Source organism: Cygnus olor, chromosome 2 (assembly GCF_009769625.2).
Source record: "Cygnus olor isolate bCygOlo1 chromosome 2, bCygOlo1.pri.v2, whole genome shotgun sequence".
Classification (NCBI taxonomy): Eukaryota; Metazoa; Chordata; class Aves; order Anseriformes; family Anatidae; genus Cygnus; species Cygnus olor.
The window spans coordinates 111,707,014-111,720,416 of record NC_049170.1 but is presented as its reverse complement, the minus strand read 5'-3'; the positions used below and the strand labels follow the sequence as shown (position 1 = coordinate 111,720,416).

General features: G+C 37.9%; 1 protein-coding gene across 2 annotated transcripts in view; it reads right to left on the bottom strand.

Annotated features, from left to right (window-relative positions):
• Window positions 1-13,403, bottom strand: part of LAMA3 (laminin subunit alpha 3) — a 114,616-nt gene that overhangs the window by 881 nt on the left and 100,332 nt on the right. For both annotated transcript variants that reach the window (XM_040547864.1, XM_040547865.1), the window contains exons 61-76: window positions 12,870-13,003; window positions 11,427-11,577; window positions 10,565-10,684; window positions 9,831-9,955; window positions 9,355-9,475; window positions 8,558-8,698; window positions 7,939-8,069; window positions 6,921-7,052; window positions 5,218-5,362; window positions 4,777-4,940; window positions 4,186-4,375; window positions 3,393-3,533; window positions 2,430-2,589; window positions 2,167-2,294; window positions 505-598; window positions 28-147 (exon numbers count right to left, since the gene is read on the bottom strand). In XM_040547864.1, coding sequence (XP_040403798.1) covers window positions 28-147; window positions 505-598; window positions 2,167-2,294; window positions 2,430-2,589; window positions 3,393-3,533; window positions 4,186-4,375; window positions 4,777-4,940; window positions 5,218-5,362; window positions 6,921-7,052; window positions 7,939-8,069; window positions 8,558-8,698; window positions 9,355-9,475; window positions 9,831-9,955; window positions 10,565-10,684; window positions 11,427-11,577; window positions 12,870-13,003 — 2,197 coding nt within the window. The remainder of the gene's footprint in view (window positions 1-27; window positions 148-504; window positions 599-2,166; window positions 2,295-2,429; window positions 2,590-3,392; window positions 3,534-4,185; window positions 4,376-4,776; window positions 4,941-5,217; window positions 5,363-6,920; window positions 7,053-7,938; window positions 8,070-8,557; window positions 8,699-9,354; window positions 9,476-9,830; window positions 9,956-10,564; window positions 10,685-11,426; window positions 11,578-12,869; window positions 13,004-13,403) is intronic.

Below are 13,403 nucleotides of genomic sequence, written 5' to 3'. Positions count from 1 at the left end.
AAAGAAATAAAGCAGCAATAAAGTTACCTGGAATTTTGCCAAAGTAGAGTGGCTGATGCAGATGTCTAGGAGAAAAGGGTGGGTGTCCAGTGGTATAGTTACTCTGTGTGCCTACATCAAGCTGCACAGCGTTCCCCTTCTGAGAGACTGCAAAGAAGCAGGTATATGAGTACTCTTTCTCAACACTATTGAAGAACCAGCTAGATATGACACTATTTTTTAAACAACATCTGTTTTGAAATTTAACTTTATTTTTTTTTAATCTTTTTTATATTGATTTTGTCTCAATTCAAAGTCAAGTTGACACATCTAGGTACTCTGGGGCTAAATACAGCCCAAAAAAAGCCCTCTCATGTAATGCCTTGAATTAACACAAAACACATTGTTCTTAAGAGTATTCTCAGAATAAACAGAAGTGAAATGATTAATAAAAATCTGGGTCTGCAATGCTTTCTGCTCACCCTTCTTTCCAAATTTCTGAAGAATCAGTGTGATACAACATACCTGCAATTGTATGCCACTGTCCATTATACAGAGATTGCCGAGGTGTGACTGTTGCATGGAATTCTCCAGCACCACTATTTCCAGCAGCAATGAGCTGTAAAACAGTTATCTGTTAAGTTACCATGGCAAAGAAATGAGGAACAGAAAAATACAGTGCTTTTAGTAATTTACTGAACTTGCGGAGGGCTGGGTTTCACCTAGTTTTAAGGGTCACAGTCATTGTATACCTATTCCAGAAATTATCATCTCCGGAAAGAAAGTAAATTTCCCTAATCAAATCCCAGGAGATGTATTACAGAATTTACAAGCGTACGAGCAAGACCTTTGTCTTTTCTTTCCCCTCAATCTTACAAAATTATGTTAATTCTTTTGACATAATCTCTCTGAGACAAAGTCTTTCCTACTAGGCCTCCCTTTCCTTTTTGGAAAGCAGTCACCTACATGCTAGGCATCTCCAGACAGAATCACTGCAATATATTTCTCCAGCCTTTCACATAGCTTTGGTCTTCATGTATTTCACTTGAGAAGCTTGTAGCTTGACTATTTACCGTGATATTTCAAACAAGAATCTGCTTGTGTTTTCTTACGTCTTGCTCCTCATTCCTTGTAAACAGACTATTTTTCTGTGATGGTTACAACAAACTTGGTAATAGTCTGGTAACTGATGTAGTGAGTTCCCTTTGATAGTGTCAGGACTGATGGTATCCCTTTGACCTTTTACCACCCTGCCCACACTGACAGCCAGCATGAATCAAAGTTACTGCTGAAAAAAGTGCTCGATCTTGTCCCTAAGGACTCCCCAGCTATTGATGGCCCTGCTTCCACGTGCTAGCCGTGTCTTGAACCAGATCAGCAAGCTCGGTGAAGCTAACCAATGACAAGAAGACAAATAATAAAAACAAGTTCCCTAATCTGGTTAGCTGTTGACCTGCACTAGGGACGACCGCGAATGGATAGCTATGACTAGGGAGAAAAGAGCAAAGCTGAGCCTTTCTGAAGGTAGGTAGAGTTATGCTCATTTAAACCATGCCAGACAACAGGTTCTGTTGAGCTGAGACGTATTTTTATTTGATGTCTATACGGAAGCAAGCACAATGGTTTTGGGGTCCAACATACATTCTAAAGCTGTTACATTATGAAAAAACAAGTGATAAAAATCACCACCATGACACACCTCTCAACTAGAGCAGATGCTAACACAAAAAAACTGCACAAGTTCCCTAATGAATGTTGTTACAGAGCTGCATCAGTACAGCCAAATGATGACTAAAATAGAAGTGGAAATAAGCCATGGAGTCCTATAGCCTCTGGCCAAAAGCCCAGCCAGTTTTTGTAAGGGTTGTAAGGCTTTTTAGGGTTAGGGTTGTAAGGTTTCTCAGACTTTTTGAAGCCTGAGAAAATGGAGACTGTGCCCTTCTGCTGACTGCTATGCAAAGAACACGTGCATGCTAGTGTTCACACAAGGGAAGCTCCTACTGTAGGCACAGAGACACATTAAATGCTCCAGTTTCCATACAATGGCATTAAACCATTCTGAAGTAGTTGTTCAGTGTTAAACCTCTACACAAATGTAGTAACACCTAAGTCCAGGGCTCAAGCTCAGAACTCCTCCCTGCTGAAGAATGGTAATATATAGGCTGTGATTCCATTTCAGGTACTTACTTTTCCTTCTTCCATGTAAACAGTCAAGTAGTTGTCTGGCTTGCTTCCAGAATGGAGTAATACACCTGTTGAACTCCTTGGCCGAATGGTAAATACTATCCTAAAATCCAAGCCCATTCGCAAATTGTCTGTGGAGAATTAAAAAGAGTGTGTAGATGAACAACTGTTGGAAGAGACAGTTGGAAAACTTCACAAGAATAAGTACAAGAAATCCTTCTGTGTACATGTATATACATTTAAACCATAATTTCTACACAGCTTACCAATGGCAATATATCCTCCTTCCTTAAAGAAATAAATCCCCATCTCCATGGGAATATCCAGACATGGAAGCACACCATTTTTTTGCCGAGGTACATTCATGATTCTTCCATTCATCTTAAAATTCCTCAGGCAACCCTTGAAACTCTTCACTGGTATACTCTGAAAGCATATTTCAAGACATGAATACCAAAGCATGATGACCATCCTTTTAGTAAGACTACCTGCTAGTTTTTTGTATTGTTGGACTGTAGACAGACAATGGTTATTTAAGGGCACCTAAACTCCATCTCGTATGCAGTGAAGAGATATTCTGAAATTAAAAGAGCTGAAAACATGAAATAGCTGATTTCCAGTTAACAGAACTCCTGCTTGCAAAACAGATGCTCCCAATGATGTGTCAGAAGGACAACACAATGGGAGTTGTAAGATCTCAAATACACCCTTTCTTTCCTAAGAGGCTGTTTATTTTAACTTGCCTTTACAAAATGCCCTGCATCGATAATTTTCTCATTCTTGAAGTAATAGGAACAACTTCTACTTCAGATTAAAATCAGGTTCTACATCCATAATTTCTTAATTAAGAGGAGCCTTTGCTCTTTATGGATTATCACTTAGCCCACTGAGATAAGCAGTCTGTGGGAAAACGCTATCCCTGGAATTACAAATGTGACTTCAGTATTTTCTATTTCTTAAAGAACAGAAATGAAAAAGGCACATGGCTGTCAGCCATGCCTCAGTAGCACATGTTGGATATATGGGTCCAGTTGAGAGCTGTGTCAACAGCTGAGGAAAATGATCTGTAATGATCAACTGCAAACATCGACTACAGACAATGCTCACAGTCACTGCTAGGAAATATCCGCCAGACCTTTTCAACATGGAAACCCTTCATATTAACACTTCCACATGTAATTAGTGCAGCCTGGGGAGTATGTGGAAGTGGATGCATCACAGTTATTTACCTGTCTTTTCAGTGATGGCAGGCCTCCCAGATAGATTGGTGGCTTAATGCTGACAGGGGAATTTCTTGCTAATCTTCCATGCTGGGCCGCTAGACCATCAACAACAAGGAGTACATTCTTCCCATCTCTGCTGAAGACCACCTTTGCAGGGTGCAAACATAACAGAACGTGAAAACCCAAGGCCAATGAAAGCCACTGCAGCTAGAGCACCAAACAGCAAAAAAACAGATGTTTAAAAAAATTAATCATATACAGTATAGTCTTAAAGTGAGAGTGTATTTTTCAGGCTGGTCTGAAACTAGCCAAAGTAGCAAGGGAAGTGGATAAATAAAATACTTGCATCAAATACCAAGATGGTTTAAAAACGAGTAGCATCTCGCACACCAACCATTCTGACTGTCAGGGACCCAAATTCTGGCCACCTTTGCTACAGCCTGTGAATGGAGTAATTCCATGCTTTCTGTGTGCATGTGACAGAAATCAGAATACTGCCTTTATTCTGTATCTTAATGATCCCTTAGTGGTATTTTTTTCTTTAACTTAAGCACCGTGTTGTTGAAATATTTAAACTGAAAATAACATGCTGGGACTATCGGTCTCTGTAAGCTCTCTCATAACAGACACCTGTCAACCACATGAGCTTTCAAGCATATGAATTAACTTCAGATGGCCAAAAGGAACAATTTCATTTTTTTCCTTCCCTGTCTCTGCCTAATAACTTAAAAGTTCAATAGGCCGTGCGTGCTGAATGCTTGCCATGGTTTCACCATGGTTCCTGTGCCATAATACTTACAGTGTGCCATTGCCCATCATTGTATTTAGTACTGGTTTTGATTTTGAATCGTTTTCCTCCAGAACTAAGTGTAAAGACAAAATGTCCTTTTGAAATGTGGAGAGATATATAAGAATTCTCAGACGTTTCCTCCATGAAAATTATTAATCCTCTTGATGATCGAGTCCGTATATCTACAGAAAAATGTAACCTGTAGGGGAAAGTAAGCATATTCATGCATAGGTCTCTTTTGTTAGATGTTGTATTCTTTCTGTTCTCCAGAAAAATGGCAGTGAAACTCAAATTTGTGAAATCCAGAATAGGGTTTGGGTGGAACCCCAGTGTTCTGCATTTTCTGCATTTCTGAACATAAATGAAGGTTTACGTATTCAGGCTTAGCAGTTGTCATCAATATACTCTGTAGCTGTCTACCACATCTGTCAATCTACGCAGTTTGGGAAGATATTAACAAAGGGAAAAAAATCCTGAACATTTAGAACCATTCTTCTGTTGTATCCAAAAGCATAAGCAGGAAAAAAAAATCCTAGCTTTTAGCACCCAAAGATTCAATCAGCTTTGAAGATTCAAATATTAGGATTACATTTGTATTACCTGTCTGTAGGCGAAGGTGGAGAAAACGTGTAGGATATAAAACTGTTGGGGGTGTTTCCAAGGAGATACGCTTCACTGTTGGCATTTAACCAAGTTGATAAAGTGTGGTTTTGCTGGTCATGCTGCACGTTATAATCTGTCAAATGATCAACGTATTTTTCATTCTGTAAGATAGAATTGAAACTTTTACAGAAGGTAAAAGAATAATTCAATCTACACGTTTAAAAATTCCCACCTGAGGCAGTCAACACCCTTCTCTAAAGGACAGAAGTAGTTGTCATTCTGGAGCAGGTATGCATTTAGCATGGAACTTCAACACAGAAAGAACATGCTTCAGATGTGAGATGACAGTAAAACAGTTACACCTGGTTCTACAAACCATGGCCATGCAGACAAATATGCATCAATATGGAGTGAAGATGACAGTAAAAATAGGCATACCTTGAGCATCTTAAACCTGAGTGGATTTTTGAATTCTTTCAGCAGCATTGGTTCAAGGTTCTCATGTTGGTGGCAAGCTCCAAGGGATACACCACTCTTTTCAGTATGACGAATAAGATTTTGAACCTTGGGGAGCTGATCTGTCCTAGAATGAAGAAAACAGTAAGTGCTGTGACACAGCATGCCTTTTCTCTAGCACAATCAACAACGCACTGTAAAACTGTTCTGTACAAAATGGATTTCCCAGTGATCTGATGTTAAAGTACCAATTTTCAGTTTTTGATGGAAAATGTATTACATTCAACACTGCAAATTCACATTTGTCCTGATTCTGGCCTTTTCCTTTTAGCTTTGGAAAAAAAAAGAAAGAAAAAAGAAAAAAAAAAACAACAAACCCACAAACCACAAAAAAAGATGTTTTATTCTCATCTCTTCTAAACAAAGTCTTTTGTGCTCTACTGTTAAAAAAAAAAATACCATTGAAAAAAGGGGGAAAAGCGGCAGCAGCCTTGATTGAATAAAATTTCTGGATCAGGCTACAAAACTTTTCTGGTTAATGTATGCATAGCCAGTGGCAGATCAAGAAAAAATGGAAACATCAGGTCCTGTTAGCTCAATCACTCACCTCTCCCGTAAGTACGGCATTCTAATCAGATCTGTCAAGCAGTAAACCTCATCACAACTTAATATGCAGTTCTGGGATTATAGTCAAATTATCAGAAAGACTGTCAACACCAATTTCCTTTGTGTATAAAGAATAATATTAAGTAATACTATCATTCTGTAGGTCACACAGAGCACCTTCAATGAGTAAATTACAAAACACTTCACAACTGAGAAAAAGCAACGGAGCTCCCTGCCTATGGTTTTCTATGAGAAGAGTGGTAGGGTTGGGAGCAGAAATTGAACTTCAGTTTTAGTCTAGTTCTCCATTCACTTAACTAGCTACAATATCAACTCTCCATCTATGTTGTAATAAAAGCAATTCTCCAGATTTGGCTTCTGATGGGGAGGTTAATATGCAGGTTACTTCATTGTCTTATATTCTTTTAAAATAGTGTATAATCAAAATATGCCTTTTTTTTCCTGTAAACTCTATACTTGTATAAATATTAATCAAAACTTAGCTAAAACAAAGCCACAGTGGTAGATCACTTGTGACTGAAGGAATGCTTTTCTTAAAGAACATTTTTACATCACATTTCTCTCCTAAATTTTGCCTGTAAGGTATCTCTAATACTGAAAAACACAAGTGAAAAAGAGAAACATAAATCAGACATCTGATTTTTATATACATACTCTCATTTGCTTGTGTAACTGGTTTGGTTCTGCCAGCAAGCTTTGCTCACTTCACTACCAGGCACCCTGTTTAAGCTATAATGATACAATCTAGCAGATTTTTTTGGATGCCTTGTTGGGACACTTCCAATTCACTATGTTGAGTTTATTCTTTGATTAAGAGACTACTAAATGGGTATGATTCAGACTAAAATTCCATTACATCTGAACAACAGATTTAATTGCAACTTGATACCATATGTAATCCGTCTGGATAAAAGAATATTTTGGAGCAGGAAAGTTATGCATTCATGAAGGTTTTACACGTAGAAAAAAAAGCAATTAAGGAAAAATCATTTTTAATGTGATTAAAGAAGGATAACAGGCTAAAATGCATGAAACTAAAATCCATCTAGGCCAAATACCTTTCTATAAAGATGTTTGAGATGCATCCTTCAAAATCATCTCCACCAAATATTATAGGCTGCATTGATATCTGTGATCTTGAAGAGTCAACTAATATTGATGCAGGCTTATCATCAACCAGTAGACTTACTCTGAAACAAGGTGAGAAAAATGAGCATGAAATCTAAAGAAATACATTTATGAATTTGAATGAAATATATTATTAAAAAAAGAAACATTTGACAGCTGTGTTTTTTCATTAGCTTGTAATTACACTACAGCTTCGTTAGCTTACTCTTAGCATTTTTTAGGTATGTGCTTATGCTGAATTCCACTTCTGTGAAATTAACTCTGCTTTTCAGTGGTAGGTATTGAGTAAGTGTTGCCTCTAGCTATTCAGTTCTACAGTGAAATCCCGATCCAACTGAAATTCATAAAAATATGTTATTGACAGCTATGGGACAGGATTGCATCTGTTGTGTCAAAATAGTGCACTTAACACATTAGCAACAGTTAGTACAGATAAGATTAAAAGTTATAATTACCCAAAGTTATAGACAATCATTCAAAACTTTCCTCTTTAATTAGCATTTATTTCATTTTATGTGTTGCCCAGAAATCAATAGGATTTAGGAGTTTTCTGGTAAATTGTTCTTTCTGATATCTACATAACAGATCACTATTGAAAAAAACAGACGCGATATTAGCTTCTTCTCTGAATCCTTAACCACTTATCTTAGATAGATTTATAACTTAGTGACATACATAAAGGCTATGGGAAGGGGAAGAACTCCATACCCACAGCGTGACAAATAGACAAGACTCACACAGTGTGTGAGATATGCATAGTGATGTACAGGTGAAACATTACAGGTACTGACATACATTTCCCATAGACCAAAAATCTCCTTTTACTTTATTATTTCAGTATCCTCTGCTAGCACAGAGGATATCTGCGTACCCAAAGAACAAGTTACACAAATTTTTAAGCTTTTGCCAAGCACAACATAAAAGAATCAGATGAAAGACTGAACTCACCTGTTGGCTCTTCTTATTACTGTCACATAATGCATTAACCCATCTTCATATGTCTTGTTTAGAGAGAGCTCCTTCTCTCCCATCTTTGCAAATACAAAGCCAGGACTCAGAAAGATGGTAAGAATATCAGGCTAAAAAAGAATTGCACAATATGAGCCTTAATGCAGGTGCCTTTAGTTCTCCCTGTGTTATTGCCATTAATACAGTTCCCTGTGGTCTCTTGTGGAAATTTTCTGAGACTAAAACTGCATTTATCTGTCATCTAGAGGGCCCGTTTTTCCTCAGAAATTTTCCCCAGACAACAGTATTAGGCAACAGTTATCTTACTGGGACGGTGGTGATGTGGTGCATAAGCTACTCTGCAGAATGCTCAAGGTTAAAGATCAGTTTCTCATGAAACTAATTGTTGGTTGAGTGAAGAAATGCCAGGATGAGTTTCTCTGGCCTATGACATGCAAGATGGCATGCTCTAAAGATGATTATAGTAGCTGTTTCTTGCCTTAAAATACAGGCATCTATGTGAGACTTGTTTGTGATGCCAAACTGACAAAGTCACAGACAAACATTCTAATCAAGAAATAAAAACAATTACATATTGTAAGTTGAACATGTTTCATACCCTTAGATTGTAATTTAAGAGTGTTCCAGTTGATGCCATTGTGCGAAAGCCAAAGCCAACTTGGAAATCTTGGGGAAATGGGAAACCCTCCGCGCTCAGGCTCAGCGTGCCCTTCTTGGAGAAAGATGCAGATCTGATGAGCTGAAAGAGATGATAATACTTTCAGTGATTTTCCTTCTAATTTGAAGAAATGACAGTATGGACCAATAACTGCCCTACTCAACGTAATTGCGACCAACTCCAGTCCAAACCAAACATACAGAAAACTGCACGTACAAAATTTCAGTACAGAACAGACTGACTGAATTGGTTTCATTAGCATTAACTAACTCTGATGCGAGAAGCTCTACAGGGAGATGAGGCCTGCTGAGCATAACGCATTGTTCGTCTCTACTGTTTGCAGGATGGTTTTGAAAGTTTTCACTTTGAGAAACAGTTGAGAGGTGATTTAATCATGAAGCATAAGCACCTCGACAAGAAGAAAGATCCTGAGTAGTATTAAATATTCTGGCCTAATTAACAACAGCAACTGGAAGTCAACAAATCTACATGGTAAATATGAATTCTTAATTGTACCCTGTGTTAATTAAGAGGGTGGACTACATGCTGGAGCAAATTATCGCAGTAGGGGTGGAGCCTCCTTTCTTTCATCTTCATACTAAACTCAGCTTCTTTCATTATCATCACATGTAACCAAACCTAATTTTTGACCTAAGAAAAATGTAACATCCAGGTTTTACAGACAAAATAGAATCTATGAACTCTAGCAAACGTTTTAAAATACCACTCTTAGTTACCTTCCAGTCATCTGAACATTTCTTGCTGACACCAACAGTCTCATCAAAAACAAAAGATGCAGTCTTAGGGTTTTTCACATTCTTCATGCAGCCCCGGAATGGAGGTGTGGTTATATTAAATCTGGTTTCAGGGAACGGAAGGAAAAAGAGTTTGGTAGTCTGATATTTCAAAGCACACACCACTATAATAGCCAGTAAATGTTGACAATATAATATATAGAAAAAAAAAAACACAAGAGCAACCTTTATTGCACAAACATACTTCATGCTGATCAAACCTGTTCTTAAGGGCACACTCAAATGAAGAACCCACCATTAGCCAAAAATCACAGATTACAATCATATATTATACACTGTCTCTTTGCATATTGTGTAAGATACACAATACAGAGTGAAAGAAATTGCCTAAGGAAAGAATTTAGATGGGGTTACCATACAAAGCCTATTATATTACAGTCTTTTTTATAGCTACTCACTGTTTCCGCAGAGAAGATGGAATTCCGCCTAGATAGTACTTAGTGAAACTGAAGGCTTTTATGTTGGCTTTAATATCATAGCTGATGTAAACCATATTCTTGCTTCGGACAAGCAACATGCTAATCTGAAATATGTGAATAATGAGAATTACTTTGCTTAATAGAAACAAAAATTATTAAGCACATTACACTCAGAGCAAGATTTAGCAGATTACACTGAGAGAGCAGGACACAGAATTGTTTTTCCTCCTCCTGTGTACTAGTGCTTTAAATTCATAGTAACAGTAGTAGTTCAAAGGTACTTTAAAAATTTAGGCACTTAGCCAAAGCCAATGCCTAAGGAAAATGCTTTTCTATTCAAATACAAGGTGAGGTTTTATTTTTCTTAGGAAGATTGTCCTAGAAATACACTTCACCTAACATTCAAACATTGCCTTCTATTTGCAGTTGAAGATTCAGGAGCTGCTGCCTCCTACAAAGACTAGGTCAGTCAGCTGACTGGAGGTGACTTGACCCAGTACAGCATAAGGACTTTTTCCAGCAGTCACTGCTACCTACACTATTTAAACGGAAATTCAGGGAGGGGAAAAGGGACAATGAATCAATATCAAAGGTTTTAATGACATCTGGATGACTGCTAAGTAGATGTTTAGTTAGAAGCTAGCAGGATGTTTAGTTTCAGCTAACGTGTATTTCTACAAATAATGATCACTTAATTGTTTAAAATTACTTACTTGTTTATATGTTCCATCATTTAAAGTTGCATTGCGTTCTATTTGTTTTGGAGGCTCAGAGTCAATTTTGTATCTAAAAACTAGATGGCCATCTTTAATGAGCACACTGATGAACTGATCCTGTGGTAAGAATAAAAAACACACAAATTGACCAACATTTCACATATATTTCAGTGTCATGTGAATTATTTTAATCAACCTATCTAGTTGTTCCAGTATTATGCCAAGGAAAAAGATAAAACAAAGCAGACTAAAACTTATAAGAATAACTGTAATTAAAAGCTCTTATAAACAGACCTAGTATCAGCTCAAGATATATTCCTCAAATCTCTGAAGGACTTATTCTCATTTCAAGATGTTTACTGACTCTTTACAGCACTGAGAAATTACAAGACAATGTCATAGTGATCTCAAATATTCTTATAATATTAATAGATAAGCAGTATCACTGCTGTTCTGAGCAGCTTTTACAGGTTTAAGTCACCATGGTGTAAGTCACTACGTCACTTTCTAAATTCTGCCTTACTCTAGATTTGAGAAAAATGCACTTCCACTTTTGGAGGATTTCAGTACTTCAAAACTGGTTTGATTCAAATGACACTCTCCCTGCACCCCGCAACCCCAAATCCTTTGCATTGACTAACGGAGGAACTACTTAACGATTTTCAGTCAGAGTGAGTATTCAGCAGCCATTAAACACACAGATGAATCTACTCATCTGCTATATGGACAAAACCAACAGTTTTAAGAAATTTCACTGCAGTTATTACATTACATTATAAATCTAATATGTTTCCGAGTGACTGAAGTTCTTAAAAAATTTCTGGGACCCTTAAACAGGCAGAAGCATTCCAAGAATTACCTCATTTGCTGCAAAAAATATTATGCCTTCATCTGAAGTAGTCTGAATTGTCTGCTCGTAACGTATTGACACATTTGCATTTGTTTCTTTATATGTGACACTGGCATAACCAGTGCCTTCAAAGTAGTTTTGGTCAGACTCTTCCTTGTATCTGTAATAATTCAATGTCACAGGTATGAATATACGAGAATAAAAACTACTACCATATGGACTTACTATCATTCATGTTTTAAGAAAGATTAAGTTAAGGTGTTTAGTACAGGGCCACTGACAGTGTCAAATTCTGATCTAACCCAAGTAAAAAATAAACCTTTCACTGGCTTCTATTGGTTTTGTATATGGTCTCCAGAGAGGAAAAGACTGATTTTAAATAATTAGTGGTTGATTTTCTGCACTTAATTTAATATTTCTCCTATAGAGGAGATGTATTCATTAGCCCAATGATTGTGTCTGGGTATTAATCATAGAATGATTTGGGTAGGAAAGGACCTTAAAGTTCACCTAAATCCAACCACCCTGCCATAGGCAGGGACACCTCCCACCAGCCCAGGTGGCCCAAAGCCCCATCCAGCCTGGCCTTGAACACCTCCAGGGATGGGGCATCCACAGCTTCTCTGGGCAGTCTGTTTCAGTGCCTCACCACCCTCAGAGTAAAGATACTTCCTAATGTCTAATCTAAATCTACCCTCCTTTAATTTAAAGCCATTCCTTCTTGTCTATCATTACACTCCCTGACAAAGAGTCCCTCCCCAGCTTTCCTGTAGGCCCTCTTTGAGTACTGGAAGACCACTCTCAGGTGTCCCTGGAGCTCTCTCTTCTCCAAACAGAACCACCCCAACTCCCTCAGCCTGTCTCCATAGGAGAGGTACTCCAGCCCTTTGATCATCCTTGTGGCCTTTCTCTGGACTTGTTCTAATAGGTTTATGTCTTTCTTGAACTGGGGGCCCCAGAGCTGAATGCAGTGCTCCAGGTAGGGTCTCAGAAGAGCAGAGCAGAGGAGGAGAATCACTTTCCTCAACCTGCTGGCAATGTTTCTTTTGATGCAGCCCAGGATACAGTTGGCTTCCTGGGCTGCAAGCACACATTGCTGGCTCATGGTGAGCTTCTTGTCAACCAACACCCCCAAGTCCTTCTCCCTAGAGCTGCTCTCAATCCATTCTCCACCCCGCCTGTATTTGTGCTTGGAATTGCCCCAACCCAGGTGCAAGACCCTGTAAGACCTTGTAACATTTAAATTGTTGGCCAGTGGACTGAGATTGCTACAGATGTCAATTACGCCAACACTGACAATTTTCTCTAGAATGTGTATTAGTGACCAAGATTTAGAAGAAAAAAAAAAATCACTGGTTTAGCTACAGAGCTTATTCTTCTTGTTGTGAAGAGGCAAAAAAAATATAACGATAAAATCACAGAACCATGAATCACTCTGAGTCTATATCATACCTTCTGCAGGGTTGCACTTCAGTGGTATTGAGATTAAATGTCCTCTTAAAGTTGTAAAGGCTGATAATATTTTCATTTAGGTTGTCTAATTCAATGCAGCCTTCATAATGAGGATAGTCCAGACTACGTGGAGGCTGCAAAATAGTGTCATTAAAAAACATCCTGTCAACACCAGCTGACAAAATTTTACATTGACATGTAACGGCTAGGATCTATTCCAAATATCAGTAAAACGCAGAATGTGATATTCTAATGTCAAAGAATTATTACATCTTTGGATATAATATCTAAGCCACCTAATAACACCCCAGGAGTAATGAAGCACAATTTAAAGCAGAATCATAGAGGTGGATTGGGAATAGTACTTAGCAGAGTTAGACAGATTTCATGGCATCCTTGGCAGATGAAAAAAAAAAACATCATATTCTCTGCTTTGAGCTCTAGCATACTGCAAGCCAGGCAGCTTCTGTAGGAAGAAGCATTTCCTTGCGTTCAGTTTATTCCTGCTAGCATGGATAAACTTTTATACAGCCT